Genomic DNA, 27,592 nt, shown 5'->3' on the forward strand with positions numbered 1-27,592 from the left:
ATGTACATCCAAGTGTCTTTATGAATATGCGGTTAGTTATATCAAAGGGATAAACAGTGTTCATTCTATACTGAATGTCAATGATAATAGTGAATGACTGAATGACTGAATGAATACAATCGGATCATCTATGACGTATAAGAAAAAAGCAGATCAGACAAAAATAGTTTTAAGATAAATTTGAAGAGACAGTAATCCATCATAGTCAAGCAAACAAAATAACAATGTCCCCTGTTTATAATCTTCATAAGTCATAATGTAATTGTATCCCATATATATATATAGTTGTTAGTTGTTATTGTTGCTATGGACGATTTGATTTCGTCGTCATTAAAACTTTAAAAAAACGAGCTTGTTGTTAAGTTATAATCAAAACATAGTTTTGTCTCAGTTTGGGACTCTTCAGAAACACACATAAATGAGATGAAAGTCTAGTAGGTCTTAAATAGTTCCATAGTTGATCATTTCAACCAAGACACTGTTTCGTCTTAGTTTGGAAATCCATAGTTGATCATTTCACAATGTGATACAATCTTCGTAGTTGATTACCGTTAAAATTCAAAAAAAAACTTTTAAAAAGAATTGTAAGCAAAGATGGATAGTGACTAGCAGTGGAATCCAGCTTGACGCGCGTTTCGTCCTATTTGGGACGAATCAGCTGGATGTACCTGCATCTCAGACTTGTTGATGTTCACTCTGGGACTAGTGCTGAGTGGATAATGCGATGGGTTCGAGTCCCAGAGTGAACATCAACAAGTCTGAGATGCAGGTACATCCAGCTGATTCGTCCCAAATAGGACGAAACGCGCGTCAAGCTGGATTCCACTGCTAGTCACTATCCATCTTTGTTTACCGTGCTTGTGAGTTTAGTCTATATCGAGACAATACGCACAGTATGCACATATGTCGGTTAGAGACTGACCAGTTGCAGTCCTAAAAACATCAATGGGAAGATTTAAACAAACAATACTAAGTGTATTCAACAGTGTTTAGTCCATATGTCAATCAAAGCTAGACCATCCTAGAAAATCTAGAAACACTGAATGGCCATTTCATCTTACTATAGTATTCCTCACCAATATGTATCCATGACCCCGCTTGCCGGAATTCAAACCCAAGATATTCAGTCTTACACGTCATCTACTACTTCTACGTTTTCCATGGTGATACAATCTTTATTAACCCCCACCCCTTTCTAATAATTAACAATGTTTACCATAGAAAGCATATCCTTAATAAATCATTAATTATTTCATTCCAATATAAAATTAAACTCAAATTTATCATTACGAGTATAGTTAAAGTGATATTTATTTATCTGTTTACTTTATATAAATAATAAACAAATGAGTTAGTAACACGCATCATCACCTATATCCCCTTATGCACGTATACACACACACACACTTACTTACGTACTCACATACATCCACACACATCTGCACACACACACATACACGCACAATTCTTTCTCAAATCTTATCATGATCTGATTCTATTTCCCCCCCTCTCTCTCTAGGTGTGTATGTGTGTTTAGATTTTCACTTCAGTTTTCTTTCTTTTTTCTCTTTTCTTTAATCTTCAATCAGATAAGTCAGTTGTATATTTCTTTCTTTTGTTTTTTGTATTTTTTCCCCTCTTAATTATCACATTTAAATAAAAATAAGGAAGGTGGCGAAAAAAGTTAAAAATTTTTTCTTTTTTTTCTAATTTTTTTCTTTATTTTTTTATTTTTTTATTTTTATCTTATCCATATTGTAAAACAGAAAATTTTTTTGTTTTTTTGATTTTTTGTTTTTTTGTTTTTTTCTATCATGACTTGATACAGGAAATAAAACTTAATCATTTTTTTTATTTTTAATTATTTTTTCTCTCTTTTTTGTAATATTGATTTTTTTCTCTTTTTTTTTATTTTTTTCATATGGTTTCTAAAGACAAGATGGGGTGACAGAAAGGGGGGGGAGAAAAGAGAGTTTTTTTCTTAAATTGAAAAACTGATTTCAATTTGATAATTAATGAAAACCTAGTAATGATTGGATTTGATCTACAATCATATTCTCATTAGTGACTGTATTCGTAATCGATGGAAGTATTCACTTTCGACCAGACAGCAACTAGTGACCGTTTAGATAGACCAGAATTTCCACCATGGGCGAGTAGCTGCATAAGTTTAAAAGTAAGCGTACACAAATTGGGAATAAAACGGAGTGAATAAGCGATATGGTAAATAATAATAATAATAATAATGCAAATTGTCTGGCATATAGTAAGTGCGTAAATAGGATTGTCAGTACAAGTCATCATTTCATTTATTTGTGTTTGATCATCGTTGTCTCCAAAGGATTGCTGACATCTAGTGGCAACACCATGCAGAGCTTCGGGATCGTGTGTTCGAGCGCAGAGACGATAATTCAATTCGTGTCACCATCTTGAAACACCGACTTCGGTAGCTTCGACATGTTCTACGAATGTCGTCCCAGAGAATTCCACGTCGTGCATTATTTGCCGACTCTGGGAGTGGTTGGAAAAAGCGGAGAGGTGGTCAGTGTATGACATGGTGTCGTGGTATGAAAGAAAGCTGCAAAGGGCTAGCTTCTGTTGGTCCTTCATGACTCCCTGGCTGGGGTCCAAGAGATGGTGCAACACAGTGGCTAGAGACGTTATCAGATATGGCCCAGAATAGAAGCCAGTGGCGATCCTGCTGTAACCTTCTTTTACTTTCTGCATAAAAAGTGGTCATAATCTCCTTAACTGAGAGAGTCCTTTTGGTTTTATATTTCAGTTCCCCCATCATTACTCTTCTCTTTTTTTTCATCCTTTTTTCTTCCTTTATATATACGCATCTTCCCCCTTTCTCCTCCCATTCTCATTATTTTGTGTGGCGCATATGTATACGGTGCCCATATGTACCAATATATATGTGTTTAAATAAATAAATAATAAATGACTGACTTCAAGGAATGTTTCCTTGAGTTCTAGTGGGAAGCAGTGACCAGTGGAGTTCAAACAAGTCTAGTGTAGAGATATCAACTCACTGAAGACAATTGGTGAATGGTTACTCAAACTTCGTGGATTGATTGAAGTTAGACATTAACACCATTAGATGCCGATCAGCTCAGTGGTCTATCGACCAAGTGCTCTGTCGCGAGACTGGTAGGTTCTGGGTTCGAATCTCGCTCGCGAGTGCGGGATCGTGGATGTGCACTGCTGAGGAGTCCCACAACAGGACGAAACGGCCTCCCAGTTCTTCCAGGTTTTCTACGGTAGTCTAGCTTCAATTGATTCATGATTTCAAGTATATTTAGAAAACTTTTAGTTTGGAACTTATATACTACTTTTACATATTCAGTTGTTTAATATGAATTCATATATTTATATAAGTGTATTCTTTTGCCTTAACACATACATACACACACACTCACTCACTTAATGGCGAATAAAGAATCAAATTACCATTCATCATAGAAAAGGAGGGGAATAATTTTTAATGTAACATTTACAACCTACTTATATTACTAATATAATTAGAATTGACATAATTTTATCATTGAACTGTCAACATTAATTGAATATTGAAAATGAAAACCATTTCATATTGTTAGATATTGTTAGAATGAATTATTGTCAGACTATTTATGTGTATCGTAGAGAACTATGAAAGCTATCATCCAGAAGATACAAGTGTTTATAAACAGTTGTCTACGCAAGATACTTCGGATCAGATGGCCAGACACTATAAACAACATTCTACTGTGGGAGAGAACAAACCAGATTTCAGCGGAAGAAGAAATCAGGAAGAAGCACTGGAAGTGGATAGGACACACATTGAGGAAATCACCCGACTGCAACACAAGACAAGCCCTCATATGGAATACTGAATGTTAAAGGAGAAGAGGAAGACCAAAGAACACATTACGTCGAGAAATGGAGACAGACATGAGAATGAACAATAACTGGATAGAACTAGAAAGGAAGGCCCAGGACAGAGTGGGTTGAAGAATGCTGGTCGGCGGCCTATGCTCCATTGGGAGTAACAGGCGTAAGTAAGTAAGTATTTATGTGTATACACTTGCTTACTTATTTACTTACTAACGTCTGTTACTCCTCATGGAGGAGCATAGGCCGCTCACTAACATTCTACATCCAACTCTGACCTCCACAATACTTTACACCGGTTACCATTCACTATCCATCATTTCGATGTCTGCTTCCGATTCCAGACACAGTTTGTTCAATAGCCTTCCTCTTCTCCGCTTACATTCACGATTCCAAGTTAGTACTTGCCTCATAATGTAGTTTGATTGTTTCCTCAATGTGGTTCCTATCCATTTACAACGTCTTTTCCTAATTACATCTTCGGAAGGAACCTGGTTTGTTCTCTCCCATAATAAGCTGTTCCTGATGGAATCCAGTCAACGCACATTCAGTGTCTTATATAGACAATTGTTTATGAATACTTGTACCCTGTTGATGATGGTCGTGCTGCACCAAATGCCGCGGTACGGCTGAGAGTGGGGAGAGTCTGCTCTCCCTCTCGAAATGCTCTCACATGGTCACGCGTAAATAGCCTCTGACAAGGAAATCCTACTCACTGCCTTCTCGTGACGGGGTGTTGTTTACGAAATTGAGAGGACGAAAAGCGAATGTCCGGTGCATTACCGGGTTGATGGACACGGAGGATCCATCTAGGGGAGTTGGGTAACCCTGATTCCAAACAAATGGTACATATGGGATCCAGGATTCTGAAGGAGACAAATGATGTATGAATCTATTGTTGGTCACCGTCTACTATGGGACTGCATCTTCTTACGATGCCCCATTGCCTTGTGGATCAGATCTTTAGGTCAAAGGCTCCGGGTGTGGCCCCCTAAGAAAACCACCTGTTTCGGTTTTGGCACCCGGATAGTATCACAGCACTGATTGCAAGTATTGTAGTGAACGAGAACACCAGTAGGGACAATCTAATGTACTTACTTACTTACTTATTTACTTACGCCTGTTACCCCCAATGGAGCATAAGCTGCCGACCAGCATTCTCCAACCCACTCTGTCCTCACCCTTCCTTTCTAGTTCTATCCAATTTTTGTTCATTCTACTCATATCTGTCCGGCGTAATGCGTTCCTTGGTCTTCCTCTTCTCCTTTGACCTTCAGGATTCTATGTGAGGGCTTGCTTTGTGACACAGTTAGGTGCTTTTCTCAATGTGTGTCCTATCCACTTCCAGCGCCTCTTCCTGATTTATTCCTCCGCTGAAATCTAGTTTGTTCTCTCCCACAGTAGGTTGTAGCTGATAGTGTCTGGCCAATTGATCCGAAGTATTTTGCGTAGACAACTATTAATAAACACTTGTATCTTCTGGATAATGGCTTTCGTAGTTCTCCACGTCTCCGCCCCATACAGTAGAACTGTCTTGACGTTTACATTAAACGTTCTGATCTTGGTGTTGGTTGACAATTGTTTTGAGTTCCAGATGTTCTTCAGTTGTTCCTCCTTCGTTTCCACACCAATCATTCTTTATTCTCGTTCTCATTTCTTTGATCTTCAAAACCTGCCACCATACATCTGACTTTCAATTGATGAAACATACTACTTATATCTATCAATATCAGTTGCACACACACACACCACAGATCATCTAATCCAATCGGGCGGCCCATTCTCCTCCACGAAGGGTAACAGATGTAAGTAAGATCATCATTGAAATCTGAGTTGGTTGCGTTCGTTTTTTGTCTTTTTCAAATCTTCTTAATGAAGCCCAAATGATGATTGTTCCTTAATTTTGTTCATAATTAATTAAACAATTGAAGGATTATATTAATAAATCTATTGTTTATCTCATTAGGATCTTTTGAAAAAACTTATGTCCATATTTAATTAATCAAAATTGGTGCGGAGCTGTTCAATATTCAATGATCAGTGATATGACAGTTAGTTTGTAACCAACCAAGTGAAACGGGAAAGAGTAAAGGCCAAAACAACACATTACACCGGGAAATAGAAGCAGATATATGAAAAGAATGAATAACAACAACTGGAAAGGATTGCCCTGGACAGAGTTGAATGGAGAATGCTGGTGAGCGGCCTATGCTCCTTCACGAGAGGTAACAGGCGTAAGTAAATAATTGTTTACTTGAATCTTCCTATTGATGTTTAGGAAGACGCATCCTGGATTTCACAGATAGTCATTATCTATCTTTGCTTAGAATGTTTGTGAATTAAGGCTATATCGAGGTAATACGCACAGTATACGCATATGCCAATAAGAGACTGATCAATTGCAGTGCTAAACATCAATGAGAAGATGGAAGTAAACATTACGAAGTCAAATTAACAGATGGAGATTCAATGACTTGGTTGGCACGTTTGACAGCTGAGCTATTAATATCATAGCCAGGTGACACATACTCTCTAACGACATTCTTCTTGGTGGTACTAGCTGATCTGTTGACTTCAGGTCTCATAGCTTTATTACCATAGAGTATTAGAATGAGTTGTAGTAATTTAGTGGACGAGAGCACAAGTGGAGATAATCGAATGTATTGGAATACAAAATTACAGAACATCTGAGAACCATACAGTAAATACTCAGTTGGTAAAATGTCCATCAATCGTCTTAGACTACATAGTTCCTTCTCTTCCATACCAATCATCCTCTGTTCTCGTTTTCTTCTCTTCAATCTTCTTAACTTTCTACTGCCAGACATTCTACTTACTATTGATGGCACATACTACTTATATCTATCGACATCAGTAGCACACACCACATTAGGAGTTAACTTTTATCACTTACACTATTCATGGTATTACCAAACGTTTAACAACGACTTTTAGATGAATTCTTTAGTAAATTAAAAGAATAGACTGATCTTATTATGAATAGATACATACTGAAGAAAACCATGTAGTTGATGTGATATTCTAATGAAGATTAAGTTATGGGTATAAAGAAAGCTGTTATTGATGTTCTGGATTCAACAGGCAGGGCTAGATAGGAAGAAGCACTGATAAAGGCTGTAGACTGCTCATACCAGCCGAAGGTCGTTGATTTAGCACAGCATTTTGATTGTATAAATCGTATTTCGATTGGTGAGTAAATCACGTGATAATTATCGAGGCTTAAAGATATAACATTAAGCCTACCTTTCCTTTGAACTCAAAACAAATGTCAACCAACACCACAGTCAAAATTTTCAATACAAATGTCAGAGGCAGTTCTACTGTATGGGGCAGAAACCTGGACAACTATAAAAGCCATTATCCAGAAGATACAAGTGTTTATTAACAGTTGTCTACACAAAGTACTTCGTATCCGTTGTACAGACACCATCAGCAACAAGTTACTGTGGGAGAGAGCAAACCAGATTCCATCCAGCGGAACAAGAAATCAGGAAGAGGCCCTGGATGTGGATAGGATACACATTGAGGAAAGCACCCAACTGCGTCACAAGGCAATCCCTCACTTAGAATCCTGAAGGTCAAAGAAGAAGAGGAAGACCAAAGAACACATTACTCCGAGAAATGGAGACGGACATGAGGAGAATGAATGAAACTGGATAGAACTAGAAAGGAAGGGTAAGGACAGAGTGGGTTGGGGAATGCTGGTTGGCAGCCTATGCTCTATTGGGATTAACAGGCGTAAGTAAGTAAGCTACCTTTCCTTTTCCGAAGGGGTTCCAACCCCAGTGCTTCTCATCGTGCAAAGTGATTTTGATCACAATCCATACCAAAAGTCTTCTTTGTTAAGTATCTTAACATTCCGTTGATTTTCCCTTTGTCACTTATTTGTTAGTTCAGATTAGGATAAGTTGAAAAAGAAACTATAAAACGGAACCAATCTACGAATTTATTGACTATTAAACTATACAGAATTGGAGAGTAATTACTTCTTAAAAGAGTTTGTTACCAAATCTGAAATTTGACAATAACTTCATGGAAAACTTGGAAGCACTGGACAGTCGTTTCGTCCTATTATTGGACTCCTCAGCTGTGCGCACCCACGATCCACGTTTGCCATGGTGGTCTAGCTTTAATTGATTCATGATCTCAACTATATAAAATTACTAAAATCTCCACAAAACCCCCTTCTGTTTATAATCATATGCTCACAAGTGATTGACTTCAAGGGATGTTTCCTTGAGTAACAGTAACAGTAACCAGTGGAGTTCAACCAGGTCTGTTGGGAGATATCAACTCACTGAAGACAATTGGTGAATGGTTGCTCAATTTCGTGGATCGGTTGAAGTTAGACATTAACACCGTTAGATGCCGGCCATCTCAGTGGTCTATCGGTTAAGTGCTCTGGCGCGAGACTGGTAGGTCCTGGGTTGGAATCTCGCTCGCGAGCGCGCGATCGTGGATGCTCACTGCTGAGGAGTCCCATAATAGGACAAGTTGGCCGTCCAGTGCTTCCTGGCTTCTCATGGTGGTCTAGCTTCAATTGACCCATGATTTCAACTCTGAAAAAGAAAGCTAGATCATCATGGAAAACCTGGAAGCATTGTTCAGCCATCTTGTCATCGTATAGAACTCCTCAACAGTGCGCATCCAAGACCTTATACCCGGGATTCAAATCCAAGACCTATGGTCTCACTCGTTAGCGCTTCACCTTTAGGCCCTTGAGCTGACCGGCGTCAAACGGTGTTCATATCTAACTTCAACGATTCTTTTATTTTCTATGAATCAAATCCTATTATTGAAATTTCTTGTTTTGTTTTTCTTGTTTTTGTTTTTGTTCCGGGGGGGTGTCGGCAATCAAAGTTCCCTCTAATTAAACAACTTTTGTTGTCACCAAATTTAAAAAAAAAGAGAAAAACAGGAATAAAGAAAAATAAACTAAGAGAAAAACATTTTCATGAAATGATTCAATAAAACAATCACACATTGATTTTTTTTAATTTTTCTTTTTGTTTAAATCAATTCCCTATAGGGGTCATACGTTAACACCAATGTAAATCTTTATTCATGTTTATTCTCGTCTGTTTTTTCTTTTTCTTTTCTCTTTTTTTTGTTTTGCTTAATCACCACCACCCCACTCCACCCCCCATTCTAGATTTTTCATTAATTTCTTTTGTTTTTACCAAAACAAACATTTTTCAAGGTCAATTCCCTTGTGTAGAAACTTTTTTCAATAATGTTAAATTTTGGCGTAGATATATGTATATCCATATGGTTTGATGATGAAGGGGTTTGATTAGATATATAGTTATCTTCATTGATCAATACTTTTACGGCTGTAGTGAATGAGAACACAAGTGGAGTTAGACATAAACATCATGGGATGCTGGCCATCTCAGTGGTCTATCAGTTAAGTGTTCCGGCGTGAGACTGGTAAATCCTGGGTTCGAATCTCCAGAGGCGGGGTCGTGGATGCGCACTGCTGAGGAGTCCCATAATAGAAAGAAACGGCCATCCAATGATTCCAGGTTTTCCCTGCTGGTCTAGCTTCAATTGACTCATGATTTCAACTATGAAAAGACAAATGGGGATAATCAAATGTATTGGAATACAAAATTATAGTATATCTTAGTAAAGTCTGAAAACCATACAGTAAATATGGTAAGTAAAGATGGATAGCGGCTAGCAGTGGAATCTAGTTTGACGCGCGTTTTGTCCTATTTGGGACTCGTCACTAGCTGGATGTACCTGCATCACAGAGTTGATGTTCACTCTGGGACTCAAACCCAGTACCTTTCGCTTCAAACACCATCGCGTTATCCACTCGGCCATCTTTGCTTATAATACTTGTGAACTAAGGCTATATCGAGGCAATACGCATAGTATGCACATATGCCAATTAGATTGACCAGTTGCAGTTCTAAAATATCAATGGGAAGATTCAAACAAACCAATACAAAGTGAATTTCATACAGTAAATAGTTCATTTACAATATGTCAATCAATTGTCTCACACTTCATTGTTCTTCCTTCACTTCCACACCAATCATTCTCTGTTCTTGTTCTCTTCTTTTCGATCTTCTTAACCTTCTGCCATCAGATATTTCGCTCATGATTGATGGTGCATACTACTTATATCTATCTACATCAGTAGCATACACCACAATAGTAACATATATAGTCAATATATGTCAACAGATGTAAATATTCCGTAGAATATGAAGGAGTAATAAAATCAGATTTTCAGATAATTAAATAAAAAGAGTTGTCTATAAGCTTTAATGACCTTCAAAGCTTTACACAAAAATCAATACACCGAAGACTTTAGTTGTGGTATGGGTCACTGATATCCACATAAGTAGTAGTGTATGGTGATGGTCGGGCACTGAATATATTTCAGTAGAAGGTCGATAAAGAGAGAACGGGAACAGCACGCAATTAGTACGAAAATGTATGAAAAATTATAATTGGACACTATGGATGGATATTTGCAGAAATAATAGTCAAGATTGAGACAATGGATTGATAGTTTGCAAGTTAACTGTTTACTGTATGGTTGTCAGATTTTAGTGAGATGGTCTGTAATGTTGTGCTAAAATACAATTCGATTGTCTCCTTCCGTATTCTCGTTCCCTATAGAGCAATTAATTAAGCCGTATTTACTGAAATCAATAAAGGAAACATGACATTCAGAGGAATCAAGCAGTCAGTCAGTTAGCTACAACGTAGGATCAGGCACACATATGCATCGGTCCAAGTTGCCATACCTCGTTAGCACAACAACATGAGCACCGGCTTCACAGAAGTAATTAATTTAGTGGTGTTAATATATAAAAGATAGGTTGTATATAAGGATATAATATAGGAAGGAAGAACGTTATGAAGCAATTTTAATCTCAAGGTTTAAGGGAAGATAAAGAGTGTATACACCTACGCCATTTGGATCGATTCTGAGCTATGTCGCCTAGAGTGAATCAAGCAGGAATTAGGGTTCTGAAAAGAAAACAAGTTATTCTGTAATCAAAATAATTTATTTGCCACTATAACGAAGAATCTAATTATAATAAATCAAAATGTTAATAAATCAGTAGTAATTCATGAGTCAATTAAAGCTATACCATCATTGAAAACCTGGAAGCAATGGGCGACCGTTCCATTCTAGTATGGGACTACTCAGCAGTGCGCATCCACGATCCTGAACAAGGGACTGGAACCCAGGACCTTCGGTCTCGCACACTAACGCCTAATTTGTAGATCACTGAGTCGGTCGACATGCAACGGCGTTAATCCTTAACTTCAACTAATCCACGAGATTGCGCCACCGTCTACCATCTATGGAAATATAATATCATCCAGTGTAAAAAGAAAAAGGTCAATGACAAAATTATTCAGAGCCTTATTCTTCTAGTCGGGGACGCACTCATCAAGATGTACAATTGTAGACCTTAAGAAAACATGATTAGATGAATTTGTCATTCGAATGAATAATACGTTGGGTAAATTAATCGACTTAATCTTATTTAACTTAATCGTGAACATTTTACTACTTAAAATTAGTTAGTAGTTAATTTATTTTCATGGCTGAAATCATGAGTCAATTGAAGCTAGACCACCAGGGAAAACCTGGAAACACTGGACGGCCGTTTCATCCTACTGTGGGACTCCTCGGCAGTGCGCATCCACGATCCAGCCTCTCGAGATTCGAACCCATGACCTACCAGTCTCCCACGCCAAAGCACTTAACCGATAGACCACTGAGATAACCGGCATCCAATGGTGTTAATTTCTAACTTCAACCAATCTACGATGTTTGAGCAACCATTCACCAATTGTTTATTGTTTATTTCTTGTAATCAAAGATGATTATTTGTTCATGTAAACCCAAAGCATCTGAATACATTTCATTTTGAAGTGGGTTTGATACGACTTCAGGCTAGGAACAATCCAATCAATTTGGTACCAACTTTGATCTGAAATCAATTTATTTCAAGAATGTTTGTCATCACTAATCAAGTAAGATATTTGAAGTACAACTGAAATTATTGATCTGATCCGTTACCAGTTGAATTCTCAGAATGGGGTTTTCCATGTTGGTCTAGCTTTAATTGACTCATGAATTCAACTATTAAGACTTACTAGAGTATCCACAAAACCCCATTCTAATAATAATCATCATGTTCTCACTAGTGACTAGCTTCAAGATGGATTTCCTGGAGTTCTAATGATAAGCCGTGACCAGTGAAGTTAAACCGTGTCTGTTGTAAAGGCAGTTACTCATTGAAGACAATGGTGGAAGATGGCGCAATATCTTGGATTGGTTGAATTTAGATATTAACTCTGTTGAATGCCGGCTCAGTAGTATAGAGGTTAAGCGTTCGCGCGCGGAATCGAAGGTCCTTCGTGCAGGGTCGTGGGTGCGCACTGGTGAGTAGTCCCATACCAGGATCATATTCATATATCAGTTCTCACTTTTTTTTACTTACCAAAGAAACACGAGCTTGTAGGATTGGATTAAGATTGTGAGTTTATGGAAAGAAAATTATTATTCATATGCTTGATGAAGGGTTTTCTAGTCAATGAGTTCCAAATACAATTCTACTGTGATCCATTATATATCCATTCTATAGAATTCATGGTGATTATTAAGTTGAAAGTTAGCTTTCATCAAAGACATTCATCAGCGTTAAGAACAGAGATTAGTAGACAGTTGACCGTTGACCTCTAGTGTTGGTGAAAACACTAAAAATGTTCGTTCTCTTCAGCTTTTCGAATACCACTTCACTTTTTCTGGATAAGTGAATCAGGGAAAATCATCTATGCACTATGCAAAACATAGGACGACAGTAAAGAAGATGGAAAGTCAAACTGCTATCGACCTTCAGGAATGCTTGAAACAATTAAAAAAGGAGATGGGATACATTGATGATCATAAATGTGGAGTATTTTGAAGACGGATAACATTGGTGAATCCCTAATTTTAAAAATAACGGTTCTTTATGACAATAGTTCACCTATTATCCGTATGGGGTGGAGATTATTAAGTTCTTGATTGAGATCATGACACAATTGATGTAAGACCACCATGAACAACCTGGAATCACTGAACAGCCGTTTCGTCCTATTATGGGACTACTTAACAGTGTGCATCCACAATCCCGCCCGCAGGGTTCGAACCCAGGACCTTTGATCTCGCCTATTCACTGAACAGACTACGTATAGTTCCTCGACAAAAACATTGACACACGATTGAGCTTAATCACCATTAAAAATGATTACCGTTATGATTATTATTAAAGCAGGTATGTTTGTTTCTTTTATTTAATCGATTGTTTCTGTATGCATTCACACATATATAAACGTTTTGTCACACACACACACAAACACACAAGGTTTAACTATGTCTTTTCATGCCAAACTTACTGTAGAACTTTTTCAAATCACTTTATATGAATCAATAACACCTATTGAAGATTTATCGGTATAGATAGGTATGTAAACATCTTGACAACAAGTTGAAATCATTGATTATAGAGTTGTGCTAGTGAGGTGACTTACTGTCCTTAACCAATTTAGAAACTATGTAATATATTGATTTAAAAACATACAAATCCTGAAACAATGGGGTACCAAACAAGCTACACAAATGAATTGATTAAGATGAAAAAATGAAGGATAGAGTAGTAGTAGTAGTGTCGGGGTTGTAGATATACCCTTTTAAATGTGTCAGGAGACTATGTACCTAGATAACACACTAGGCGTATCTGCAGTTTTGCGGGGACTGGTACTCTCTATGAAATTTACATCAGTGCCATCCATCTTCATAATCTGAAACGTCATCGTCGATATTTGGGTCGAGAATGATATGTTGTAGAACTAGAATACTGATGTTGATTCTTCCCGACTACCTCGAATCAATTAACATCGGAACATAGAGCAAGTGATGATGATCCATTTGAACTGGTAGTTACACTGCAACTTGAACGGAATTCAATATACACTAAGGACTAGACAAGCATGATATTTTCAAAGTTGAAATCATAAGCCAATTGAAGTTAGACCGCCATCGAAAACCTCGAAGCACTGGACAAAGGCCGTTTCGTCCTATTATGGGACTCCTCAGCAGTGCGCATCCACGATCGCGCACTCGCGAGCGGGATTCGAACCCAACGCCTACCAGTCTCACGCCAGATTATTTAACCGAAGGCCACTGAGCCAGCATCCAACGGTGTTAATGTCTAACTTCAACTGATCCACGAATTATGAGCGACCATTCACCAATTGTCTTCAGTGAGTTGTTATGTCACAACAGACGTGGTTGAACTCCATTGGTCACTGCTTCCCGCTAGAACTCAAGGACATGTATCTTGATGCTGACTCAGTGGTCTATCGGTTAAGGGCTCTGGCTCGAGACTGGTAGGTCCTGGGTTCGAATTTCGAGAGTGCGGGATCGTGGATGCGCACTGCTGAGTCCCATAATGGGACGAAACGGCCGTCCAGTGCTTCCAGGTTTTCCATGGTGGTCTAGCTTCAATCGACTCATGATTTCAACTATGAAAATACTGAAATCTCCACAAATCCCCTTCTGATTATAAGCATGATATTGTTTACTACTCAGTGTGCTTTGGATACATTTCAAATTAGAATAGAACAATCATTCGATGCGAAACGTAGTTAACAACGAGCATCAATCGAGATGACAGACTGTATTGAAAGTATGCGAAATTTCAGACAGAATAACTTTGCCGAATTTTGAGTTATCTACTCATAATGAGCTAAAGGACACAGAACTTTCAAGTTTAAGAATTGAAAACTTATTTATTTCTAATGGGATAGGTTCCACCTACGATGAGTATTCACCACATAACAATGAATATTCCGTCTCTAATGTGAATAGACGAAGGATTTCGTCCCATAATGAATCATGTTATGCTATCTGCATTCTAATTAGTTTCCCACTCATTATATTACTTACTTACTTACGCCTGTTACCCCTCATGGAGGAACATAGGCCGCTCACCAGTATTCTGCATCCAACTCTGTCCTGGGCAATCCTTTCCAGTTCGTTCCAGTCCCTATTCTTCCTTTTCATATCTGCTTTTATTTCTCGGCGTAATGTGTTCTTCGGCCTTCCTCTTTTCCGCCTCCCTTCCGGTTTCCAAGTTAGGGATTGCCTCATTATATTCATTAAACTATAAGATTTGAAATCAACGTGCTCTGTAAATGATGCCCAAGTAGGTTTAACAAAGACAAGAGAGTATCAATAATAATGTATTCCTCATTTGCATACATTTAATAAAACAGCTAAGCACTATAAGTAAATTACCCGTTTCAAGATTGCCGGAAACATAACTCTTCAGGTTTTAGTGTTCTAAAAGAAGTACTAGTACTAGATATGCGCCACATAAATCATTCGACTTGTGTGAGGACTAGGATACTACACGAGTGCTCAAACCGAAACAGGTGGTTTTCTTGTGGAGCGGTACCCCAGAGCCTTCGACTTGAAGGACTAATCTATGATGCAATAAAACAACGTTAAGAAAGGCAGTCCCATGGTAGCCGGTGACCAACGATTGATTCATATATCATTTGTTCCTTCAGGATCCTGGATCCCATGTGTACCATTGGTTTAGAATTACGACTTTTCAACTACCCTAGGTAAACTTTCCGTCTCCACCAACCCGGTTAAAGCATCGGACATTCGCTTTACGTTCTCTCAATTTCGTAAGCAGCACTCCTGCCACTGTGAGAAGGCAGTGAGTAGGACTTCCCTGGCAGAGGCTATATACACGTGGCCATATGAGAGCATTTCGAGAGGGAAAGCGAATTCCCCCCACTCTCGGTCGTACCAGGGCATTTGGGGGCGCTTTCATATACATCGTACCTTGGTACTATATATACCTCCGGTTGAATAGTATATTTCCTCAAGACTATGATAGATTGAATAATTTGATAGATAAGTATTATAAAACTCTCAATAATCAGTAAGAAAGTTTTCTTCACAAAAGTTTTTTTGTTTCATTTGTAATTCAAGAGAGACATTACTTGACAACCAAGTTAACATATTCTAAATGAAAACCAGTTGTCAAGCATACAAGATGTTAGTTACTTGGGAACAGTTACAGTGTACATAGGACTTCAGAAAAGAAGAAAGAAAAGAAAAGGAACAATGATAGATCACAAACAGTAACATAACATTCAATCAGTCACAATGTAGAACTTCATACTTACGTACATCAGTTCAAGTTGTCATACTACAGCATTAGCACAGAGATTAAGTTGTAACATAACACACTCAACAAGATTGAACATTTCAAAAGTAAATACATGAATACTCTCTATAAAACCTAATTTATTCACTTCTCTAATATCATTTATACAACAATAATATGCATAAGAATAGATTAGTTGATTACGTCATAGTGATTACATTGATATGGGTTTCATTATGTAATCATACATACAATATGGTAACAAGAAGGCATCATATAAAGACCATGGATAGCAACAAGGATTTGGAATGAACAATGTACCTACTATTTCAAATAATGAAAATAGTAAATATGGTTGTTGTTGTTGTCAAGTTGTTGTCAAGAGACCATTTTTTTGATGTACAAAATGTACAAACAGCAGCGACAAGGAAATAAAAATTAGCCACAAAAGTTTTGAAACGTTGGAAATTGAAGGAATCCAAAAAAACCGGCACGCAGGTAGGGCAAGCAACAAGGCAGAAATAAAGTATACATACGTGAGTATAGAAAAACTCATTAGGAAAAGGGGGGGAGAAAGTTGTAAAAGGGGTAGGGGAAGGAAGAAGGGTCCAGGGAGGAAAGAGAGCAATATAGGGTGGAAAACACCAAAGTGATACACGCTTAATTATGAACAAATCGTTAATTACATCATAAGTTTATAAATAGAACTAATGAAATTATCGATACATTTCTATGTGTATATATAAAAAAAGAAGAAGAAGAAGAATCATTTTATTAAATGTTCTGTTGCCATTGCTAAATCCCAATTCTTCATAGATAATGCACGACAAGCTTCATGCTATTGAAGATACAAAAACACAAAAACAATGATGGTTCAAACATACAAATTACAATAGGATACTGATGGATGTTCTTAAAATACAGTGCGATAGTTCTAGAGTTAAATAATGAACATAGACTATTCGCTGCCCTGGTACGACCAAGAGTGGGGAGAGTCCGCTCTCCCTCTCCAAATGCTCTCACATGACCATGTACATACAACCACTGATAGGGAAGTCCTACTCTGTTCTCATGTCGGGGGTGTTATTCACGAAATTGAGAGGACGAAAAGAGAATGTCCGATGCTTTGACCGGGTTGTTGGGTGTGGAGTGTCCACCTAGGGAAGTCGGAAAACCCTCATTCCAAACCAATGGTGTAAATGGGCTCCAGGGTCCTGAAGGAACAAATGGTGTATAAAATCAATCGTTGGCCACCGGATACCATGGGGCTGCATCTCCTCACGATGCTTCACTGCCTTGTGGATCAGACCTCTAGGTCAAAGGCTCCGGGTGTGGCTGCCTAAGAAAACCACCTGCTTCAGTTTAGGCTTCTGGGCAGTATCACAGCCCTCACACAAATCGAATGAGATTTTTGTGGCGCATATATATCTGGTGCTTCCCTGTACCAGTATTTATGTGTTTAAATAAAACAATAATAACAAAGGGACACCGAATACATATACGCGCACACGTCACTTGATTTGAATGTGGGCTACGATACTGCCTTGGTACCTGAACCAGAGCAGGTGGTTTTCTTAGGTAGCCACTCCCCGAGCCTCTGACCTGAAGGACTAATCCATAACGTAGTTCCGTGGTAGTCGGTGACCAACGATTGATTCATACACCATTTGTTTCCCCAGGATACTAGAGCCCATGTGCACAATTGGTTTGGAATCACGGTTTAAAAACTCCCCTAGGTAGACTTTCCGTTTCCACCAACCCAGTTAAAACACTGGACATTCTCTTTTTGTCCTCTCAATTTCATAAACAACAGTAACACTGAGAGAAGGTAGTGAGTGGGACTTTCCTGTCAGTGTTTGTATGCACGTGGCCATATCAGAGCATTTCGAGAGGAAAAGCTGACTCTCCCCACCCTCTGCCGTACCAGGGCACTAAGTTTCCGCCAATTGTTGCTTCTTATGGCTACATAATAATAAGGTTACTTGATATTTAAATAGAGAACAATAAAGATTATACACTGTGTATTCATTATTCAATTCTCTTAATAACACACATACACAGTATAAAGAATTATCTTACCTCATCAAAACCCATTTGAACAAGTTTATCTACTAAGTCGACACAATGAGGATCACATCCAGGTCCATTAGCATAAATACCTGCCCAATGACGTGCAGTTCGATTAAAAGCATCTATACTACTTTTGTATTGATTAGCAACAACTGCATCTTGTGGATCATCTGGTTCTGGAGAAGCTAATAATGCTTGAATAGACAGAAGTATAGTACGTAATGACATAGCAGCAGCCCTGGGAAGAAAAGGCAAAATATAGGTGAATGAAGTACAACATGAAGAAAACTTTTTTTTGTAAAAATGTAATCTAAAAGAACCCTCATAAGGTAATCAACGGTTACGCAGTCAGTCAGTCAGTCAATCACAACGTACAACTTCGTACGTACGTACATCAGTTCGAGTTGCCATACCACACTAGCACAGAGATGCAGTTGTCCATTCAAATCCCATAGTGGTAGAAGTAGTAGTATAGCAACTCAGATACAATTAAGTTTGTTTACACCTAATCTGGCTAAGCCCTTTTGTTAACTTATTTAATGGACAGTCATTCATACAATAACAACCTATCTATAGCATTGTACTTTTATTATATACGCTTGAGCATTGCTTACTGCCTACGCATGTATTCATTCCCCTAACATTATAATTAATCGCTTAATTAATCCGATGACTCATACTTTTCCACTTATATATATATGTACATCTTAATCCTGCTTGCCAGCTTGCTCCCTGCTCTCGCTACACCGCATTGTACGCGCTTACTCACTCATTCGGCTTTCACGCTCGCTCGACTATTTTACGGTACTGCTCTTTCATGCTTGCTTAACGTGCCTGTAATATTGGATACCTGTGTGTGGTTCAGTAATAAACGCGATCAGCCATTCACATTCGCCTTCTGATTTATACACCGTTAGGAAGTTATCGAGTAACGGTTATCAAGACGAACAATATACGAAGTTAGGGATAATATCGAATATCGACCACCACAGTAAGAGTATAAGCAGTAATCCGGCTGGAATATGTTACGGTTACGCAAGAAAACATTAATAACTTTTTATTATGAAGTAAGAAGTTATGAAGGAGTTTTTGAAGTATTCAAGGAATGAATACAATGCTAATCGATGGACGCATATGCAATATTATGAAGTGACTAATGAGTGATGGTTGTTCATGAGACCTAATGATTGATGTAAAACATCAAATAAATTAATATCAGATAACAAGACAGCTGCCCAATAGAACAAGTTTTAGGATACTGTTATAATGGAGGAGAGTTTTGAAAATTTATTACTATTGGCATAAGCCGCAGAATGAGCTGTGCTGCTAAAAGATAACACAACTGAGTGATAGAATGTGCTTTTTCCCCCTACTAAATTGAAATACTTGTCCACAAAATGTTAAACATGAAACAAAACAAGGTGAAAAGTCATTCGAAATATAAACCATTGGAAGACATGAGTTATTTTAGCTAATGAATGGGTAAATACCATTAAGAACTAACTATCAAGTGCATCCTTTATATCTGTGCAAATAAAAGTTCCGACCATTGCTGCTACCTTGACGTGGTGGTCGAGCTTGTCTATCGTGATGAACCAATCGAGCTGTACTGGCTGGAACAATCGTTCCTCAAGGTCCTACCATGCCAGACAGGTCGGTTGAAGGGCGGTAAGACTAAAAGCAGCAAACCCAAGGTCCGAAGGCGAAGTCGTACTGCCGACTGTACAGAGGTGTGACAGCAGTAGGGTGTTTCCTTCAGACAACCAGCATAACAGCGATGCTGCCCTCAAGAAGGGGTGGGGTTAGAAAAGGTCGACCCTAAAAATGCACACCTCGCCTTATCCCACGGATTTTCGTTTCCGGCGATAAGGTCCTTTGAAGAACGGAGCTAACACATCAAAAATCCCCCACAAAAAAGCCGTGCGTGACCGACCTCAAGCAGTTGTCCCTTGAGCACTGCGGTCACGCTCCCAGGTCGTTATGACCAACACTGATCCAACTTCTTTTTCAGGTCCCTCAAGAAATACCCTTCCACGGTGTGGGCAGCCGGGAAGTGATACTAGCCCTCATACCCGTAACTGCACACGAGACCAAGTTGGTCACATTCAAATCCTCCCTACTCCTAATAACTCTCTTATTTCCACGACTAACCCTTCCCACGTCCTTTTATCACCTCGCACCGCTAGGGCAAACGATTCGAGTACACGGAACGTTATTCCTGGTCTCCTGAAACCACGCTCTAAACTACGTGCAAATAAAAGGCGAACGTCGGTATTTGAACGAATCAATCAGGAAATGTACATGTAAAAATGATGAGACTATAATTTATGGACGACCTTTGAGCGATACTGAGGTAACCCTGGAAATATCCACTTATTAACTAGGACTAAATGGCGGTTATAAAGCAGTGTGAGGAATGAGAATTATGATTTACAATTGATGGTTAAAGTTAAGAATTAGATTTAGGGTTTTCATCACTAACTGACATCAGCTATAATGCTAAAACTTTATTTAGCCAAAGGGATGAATGAATTCCGCGCCCAAAACCCCAGACCTGTTATCTTATATCTGATTGGTTCGTCCCTAAATTATAGTCTCACCGTGAAATTCATGAATAAACACTTACTTACTAATTAGTAGTACAGTTCGAAATGATTTAAAAATTCAACGTGATTACAGACGCTTACAGGATACAATTTTACAAAAAAACGAGTGATAGTAAATATTTCGAGTGTTATTTATTTCATAGATTTGCAAACATTTTGCAGTTTGACGATGTCTAGAAAGAGGCCCCCAAATGTCCTGGTACGGCTGAGAGTGGGGAGAGTCCGCTCTCCCTCTCCAAATGCTCTCACATGGCCACGCGTATATAGCCTCTGCCACACAAGTCCTACTCACTACCTTATCGTGGCGCGGGTGTAGTTTACGAAATTGAGAGGACAAAAAGAGAATGTCCGGTGTTTTAACCGGGTTGGTGGACACGGAAAGTCTACCCAGGAGTTGGAAAACCCTGATTCTAAACCAATCATCCACATGGGCTCCAGTGTCCTGAAGGAACAAATGGCGTATAAAACCAATCGTTGGTCGCCAGCTATCATGGGACTGCATCTCCTCACGATGCTCCACTGCCTTGTGGATCAGATCTTTAGGTCAAAGGCTCCGGGTGTGGCCCCTTAAGAAAACCACCTGCTTCAGTTTGGGCACCTGAGCAGTATCACAGCCCTCACACAAGTCGAATGAGATTGGTGCGGCGCATATATATTTGGTGCCCCTTTGTACCAATATTTATGTGTTTAAATAATAATAATACAGTTCGTGATGAAAATCCTAAATCTAATTCTTAACTTTAACCATCAATTGTAAGTCATAATTCTAATTCCTCACACTGCTTTATAACCGTCATTTAGTCCTAGTTAATAAGCGGATATTTCCAGGGTTACCTCAGTGTCTCTCAAAGGTCGTTCATAAATTATACTCTCACCAAATTGTCTAGACTTAAGGAAAATAGTAGCCCTAAAAAGTTTTTAAAGAAGATTGTTAAAAATGAAGGGAAAAATTAAATTGAAATGTATACCAAGAGAATGGAAGGACGTCGGTGTCATCTCATACTGTACAGAAACACCGAAGGAAATTAAGACAATTCTAAATGAACATAATAAGACTTTATTTTCGTGCCGGCGGTACCATAAGATCAAGATTAGTTAAACATAAGGAAATGTTACCAAAGGAAGATGTTGTCTATGAGATCAAATGTCGTGAGTGCATTGAAGTTTATATTAGAGAAACATCTAGACAGCTGAATGTCAGGTTGAAAGAAACACAAAAATAGCGTTACCGTTCGTCCAAATATAAATAAATATTTGTATAAATAACTTGAGAACGTCCAGTTTAATATCATAAAAACTTTTAGCGGTGGTTAGACGGTGATGACGTTCAACTTTCACAGCCAGGAAGTTCGAGGTTCAGAGTGCGATTCACCTACTTCGGTTTGGACAACTGGATATTATTAAAAGCCCTTGTACTTAGTGTGACTTGTGGTCAAGTACATGAAATAAATACAATTTATTGATGGTGATAACTGACAGATAGGGGGACAATTGTGTTATAATATAAAGATCTGTGCTGCCTTCGAACCATTAATCCGAAAGCTACACTTTATAATCACTTTTTTGGTTAGTCAAGAAACATACACCCCAAAATAAAAGTGACAAAATACTTACCACTGATCTTTCAGTACATCAAGGCAAATTACACCAGTAGCACTACTAATATTAGGATGCCAAATTTTTGTGATAAATTTAACCTTTGGGGGAACAAATGGGTAATTTTCAGGGATTATAATGTCTAAATTGAATTCAGCGCCAGTATAAGGAGTATCCGGTGGGCCTTTGATGAGACCACATAAATGCATCATATCATCATTACAAGGTTTTATTTCCAACTGATTCTGTGCTGCCTAAAATTTGAAAATAGCAAAAGGAAAAAAGTACCAATATCGTGTTTTACAGCATAATAAGATTCACTAACTAGATAAATATTGATGTAGATCGGTGTTACACAATGTGAAGACATGTATTTACCGTACCGCTGTCAAAATTGAAGTGGATAAAGAGGGGCTTCAAATTTGAAGTCATGTGAATAAAGACTTCGACTTTAAAATCGGTTTGTCGAGTCAAGAGTAGAGTGCCGACATTAAAAGAAACGAGCTGAATAACAATGGTAATAACTTGAGTCTATTTGAACACATTTCAAAGTTTCTTCACTTTTCACACTTCTGCTCTGAACAAGAGATAATCACTAGCCTATAGTTGTACCCCTGAAGGAAACCATTAAAGATCCGCAATTGTATACTTGTCTTACCAACCCTATTAGGAACTGTAGGGTTTTAACTGATTTGCTTCACAATGTACCTCGAATGATTGAGATTTGCAAACAATGTGAATACATTTAGTTGTGTTGTGTTCTTTGAGCCAGGCAGTTCAATTGAAGTGTTTACGTTGAAATTTTGGAAAATGTTAGCCCAAACTACTTCACGTAGAAGTACTTAAAATGGTGTTCAGAGCGAGTTAAAGCCCTACAACTAAACCATCTACCTCAGTGAATACAATTTGTTGATAGAACACACGGAAATATATAATTCATAACACACTGGAATGGCAATGCATCCTAAAAGTACTTAGGTAGTTAAAATGAATAAAAATGAAGAGCAGCCACTACTGTCCGTTATCAAAATTACGTTCGTTATCTACCAGGATACCTAGAGTTATCAGAACTAACTAGATGATCTGGTGAAATTGGTAATGAGAAATAATGATTGTGATAGAAATCAACGCTTCCCGACCATCCACATCCTAGACAAACAGATCATGATGGACTTTTAAAAACAGGGTTGGTTTTGGAATTTACTGTAGTAGTAGTAGTAGTAGTAGAGCTCTAGAAATGTTTGCATGAGAACCACCATACGGCTTTTTCCTTGAACTTACCATGATTTTCATTTCGTAACAATCGAGGCAACTACTTCCCATTTAGCGTGCAAAACATAACAAAAAAAGTATTATCTTATGTCACATAAAAGCCCAATAGAAATACGTTTGTATAGTTTTCGAAGCACTAAAAGTCGGTACGAAAGTTACTTTTTTGATGTTATAACGTGAATACGAGTGTAAAGCACGTCAAACCCTTTAATTCTTCATATTTGAATAGCATTTAATGAGTAGATCAATGAGTCCTGGTTTTCTACCCTTTTTTATATGTGAACTATCCAAGTAACTTTATTAGTGGTTTACTGAATATAAGACAAGTTTGTAAAGTGTGTGTTAAGACAAACAGCGACTTCCATGTACGACTTGTCCATTTCGCTGTCTTACAACTCCATTGGGTTTATTAATCGTTATATAGACGAGTCTTCTACAATTGTTTATGATTATGAGGACCTAAGAAAAAACCTTTAGAGGAAATACATCTGAACTCTAATAGAAGAGATTATGTAGTAACGTCTCTCCAAGGTCGAGAGACTGACAAAAAGCCTTTAAAAACTAATAAAGCACTAAAATCCCAGTAGTGTTGCAAGTTTTATTACTTCTGCAATGAAATTCTCTCGGCTTAGATAGATTGTTTCCTCACTGGCTAAAAAGTGGCCTTAAAGTCAAAAGGTCACTCTATTATCACTCTTGGTTCCGTCCTGTCATAGTTATATATATATATCTGTCATGGAATGAGGCTCGAAACACTTTAAGTCATCCACTGGACTTTTATGTAAATAAGTTATTAGTGAGACTATAATTTATGGACGACCTTTCATTGACACCATTGACACCGACCTTGAGACAACCAACCTACTTACTAGGGTTGAAAAAGGCTGTGTGTCGGTATAAGGAATAGGAAATAGGATTCAGAGTTAACAATCAAGGTAAGGGTTTTTATAACGAACTGACATTAGCCGGAATGCCAAGATGCTATTTATGTATGCGGGTGAGTGGATTTCACGCCAAAATTCAAGACTCGCTACCTTTTATTTCTTAGGTTTTTCCATAAAATAGTCGGTAGGATTAAATTATACTGCCGAGCCAATCAGAAGCTTTCGCGGGTTTTCAAGGTCACGGCGCTAAGTTCGGCACCTGATGCTTACGTACGGTCGGTTTACAGCGGATTTTAGGGAAGACGTGATAATTTAGCGTCTACAATAGAAGTGATCATAAGATTTTGGCGCGAAATTCAATTATCTATTTGGATAAATAGAGTTTTGGCATTATAGCTGATGTCAGTTCGTGATGAAAACCCTAAGTATAATTCCTAGCCTTAATCATGAACTGTAAATCATAATTTGAATTCTTCACACAGGTTTATAACCCTCATTTGGTCCTAGTTATTATGTTGACACTCTCAGAGTCACACTAGCGTCGCTCAAAGGTTGTCCATAACTTATAGTCTCACCCATAACCCTAAACCCTACACGTAAACCTTAACTCTAACCCTAACCCGTAAACCATACCAATATACTAACATTATTGAAGCTATGTGGTCGAGGCTAAAAGAATTTTTGAGAATTTATCATGATTCCAGAGGTCGACTACTATGGAGCCATATGGATGTGTTCCTGTACCGTATGCACTATGATTTTAGAACTTCTGAACCTATATCTAACCTTGAGAAGTTTTTGACCCATGTAAAAGAAGTGTTTCCACTTTTATTCTTTGGTTTTGTATAATAAATTTTTACTGTGTACTGACTGTCTTCTGATTGGCTAATATTTCTCAAGGTCATTTAAAATTCGTTCAAAGGTCGGCAGTATAGTTTAATGTTACCAAATAGTCTCACCATGGTTTCAATCACTTGAACTCACCAAATTAGAATAAAATCGGTTAGACCAGATCACTTTTCAAAACCAAGTAACAAACTTTCGGACAAGGGAAGGTTTTATTACCTAAAGGTCTGGCATGAACAACATCTATATTCGAGAGCTAGTCTAAGACTCAAAAACCTTAATAATCTAAGTGGTAAACGAGTGAATCACTCTGTAGTGTCAGTTCAGTAAGTGAACGTGGTTCTTTGAAAAGTCTACAGGGAACACGTGTTTTAATAAAAGATGACTCGATCACACGTAGTCCACCGCCGGAAAACTGGATAGGGAACGCAGCGATAGCAACAACGCCTAGCTTGTGTATCGATCACATCTACATGAGGTTTTGCCATTAGTAAAAAAATTCTAACTTCGGGATTTTTGTACCTTTGGATAATATTCATAAGTTGGAGCATAGGAAATATGACAGTAGTTGTAAGTCGTACCAAAACAAAACATATGAATCTTTATGTAATTCTACGGTTACATGACACAAACGACTGCTGTTTTACGAGTCAGATACATGCACACGAATATCATTCTTCATTGATGTAGATTTCTATCTTAATAAACAAAAAGAAAAAACGAGTGTGTGATTAGCAGATCAGCAACATATCCCACACTATTATTCATGGATAAAAGTAGGAAATTTGCAAAATACACAGAGAACAACATAAATTCAATCGGAACAACTAACTTCATCTGATTTCATCAGCTCAGCTAACTCCTTTTGAATACGTTTACCCGCAATGCTGGCCATTCCGAAACCGGCAAACACCCCCAGCGTACCGCAAAATCTTAAATTTCGCGCATGAAGAACTGGAACCCTAAGTGTCATCGGACACGACAAGTGCATTTGATCAGATGGTTATGGATTGAACAAAAAGAGCTTTCACTCAAAGAGCTCCCACGTTTGTTATATAAAACCTTTAACACCTTTCGAAAGTGACTTAGGTACATACAATATCTAAAATATCAATGACGAGTTTCTATGCACCATTCAATTCCCCTACTTTTGTCTTGAAGTAGTACCACAGTTTCGGGTAATCGGTAGCGTCTGATAAAAGATTTCTTCCATTTGTTTGTAATATTCCTAGTGAACTGGTTAGTTATTCACGAGCTGGAACGTCTTGAGCACAAATAAATGCGACAGTAATTGTAATGGATTCCCCTAAGCGAATAAATTTGTTAGTGTTTGACGTCCGTATCAACAACATTAATTTTATTGGTGGACAAGTGGCTGAGGAAGCACGGCCAACCATTCGCAATCTGTCACGTTTCAACTCGTAGCGCCAAATAAATCCACAAAATCAATACTTCTGTAAGTGTTCCACATTGTATGCTGACCACATTAGTCTTAATGAACTCACCTAGCTGAGGGCGTTCGGTCATGCATCCGCACCGAATGGGAACGCCATGCTCAACTTGTTCTGCGATCTCCCGCCAGTTTAGATCAGTCACTTCCCGATATATTGATAATCTATCAAATCTATCTTCCAACCTCCTCGCTTCGGACTTTTGACTTCACTGGGTGGGCGCAATTCAATTATAGGTGTTACTGATAAAGTGTTGCCAAACTACAATACCTGTGGCATCTTCATTGATGAGTCCGACGTGATTTGCTACACAAACCCATAAACTGTTTCTGTTTCCTTTTGGAATTTTATAAATCATTGCTTTATTTTAACTTCTATATATTATGATATTTTTTTCGAGTTTTCGAATACTGTTTTCTTCTTTCATTCTCGTACTTGATATTTCACTTTAACGGAACAGACACCCAAAGTACTTAAGTTAAAGACTATGTCCCCACCTTCGTTTCAACTAATGCCCTTCTGTCCAGACAACATAGAAGCTTGGTTCTGCTACGCAGAAGCCGACTTTTATGAGCACGGCATGACTGATCCGCGTTCACAATTTCTCGTGGTAGTTAAGGCACTACAGCGCGAACTCAACAGGTACATCAAACCCAGTATGTTTACGAAACCTCAAAACAGTCGATTCTGAAACGATGAGATCTAATGGATCGACAAAGGTTAGATCACCTCCTTAATGATATCGACCTGCAACATGGCTCTGA

At 38.2% G+C, this 27,592-nt stretch overlaps 1 protein-coding gene across 1 annotated transcript; it reads right to left on the minus strand.

Moving 5' to 3' along the window:
- Window positions 1–16,104: 16,104 nt before the first annotated feature.
- Smp_082050 (putative ubiquitin-conjugating enzyme E2-25kD) lies at window positions 16,105–26,350 on the minus strand (the record flags this gene model as incomplete). Its single annotated transcript, XM_018795296.1, has 4 exons — window positions 16,105–16,941; window positions 18,183–18,411; window positions 22,394–22,629; window positions 26,210–26,350. The coding sequence occupies 4 exons, from the start codon at window positions 26,348–26,350 to the stop codon at window positions 16,870–16,872; spliced, it is 678 nt and encodes a 225-aa protein (XP_018649623.1). The 3' UTR covers window positions 16,105–16,869.
- Between the last annotated feature and the right edge of the window lie 1,242 nt (window positions 26,351–27,592).

Source organism: Schistosoma mansoni, chromosome 2, assembly GCF_000237925.1.
Source record: "Schistosoma mansoni strain Puerto Rico chromosome 2, complete genome".
NCBI lineage: Eukaryota > Metazoa > Platyhelminthes > Trematoda > Strigeidida > Schistosomatidae > Schistosoma > Schistosoma mansoni.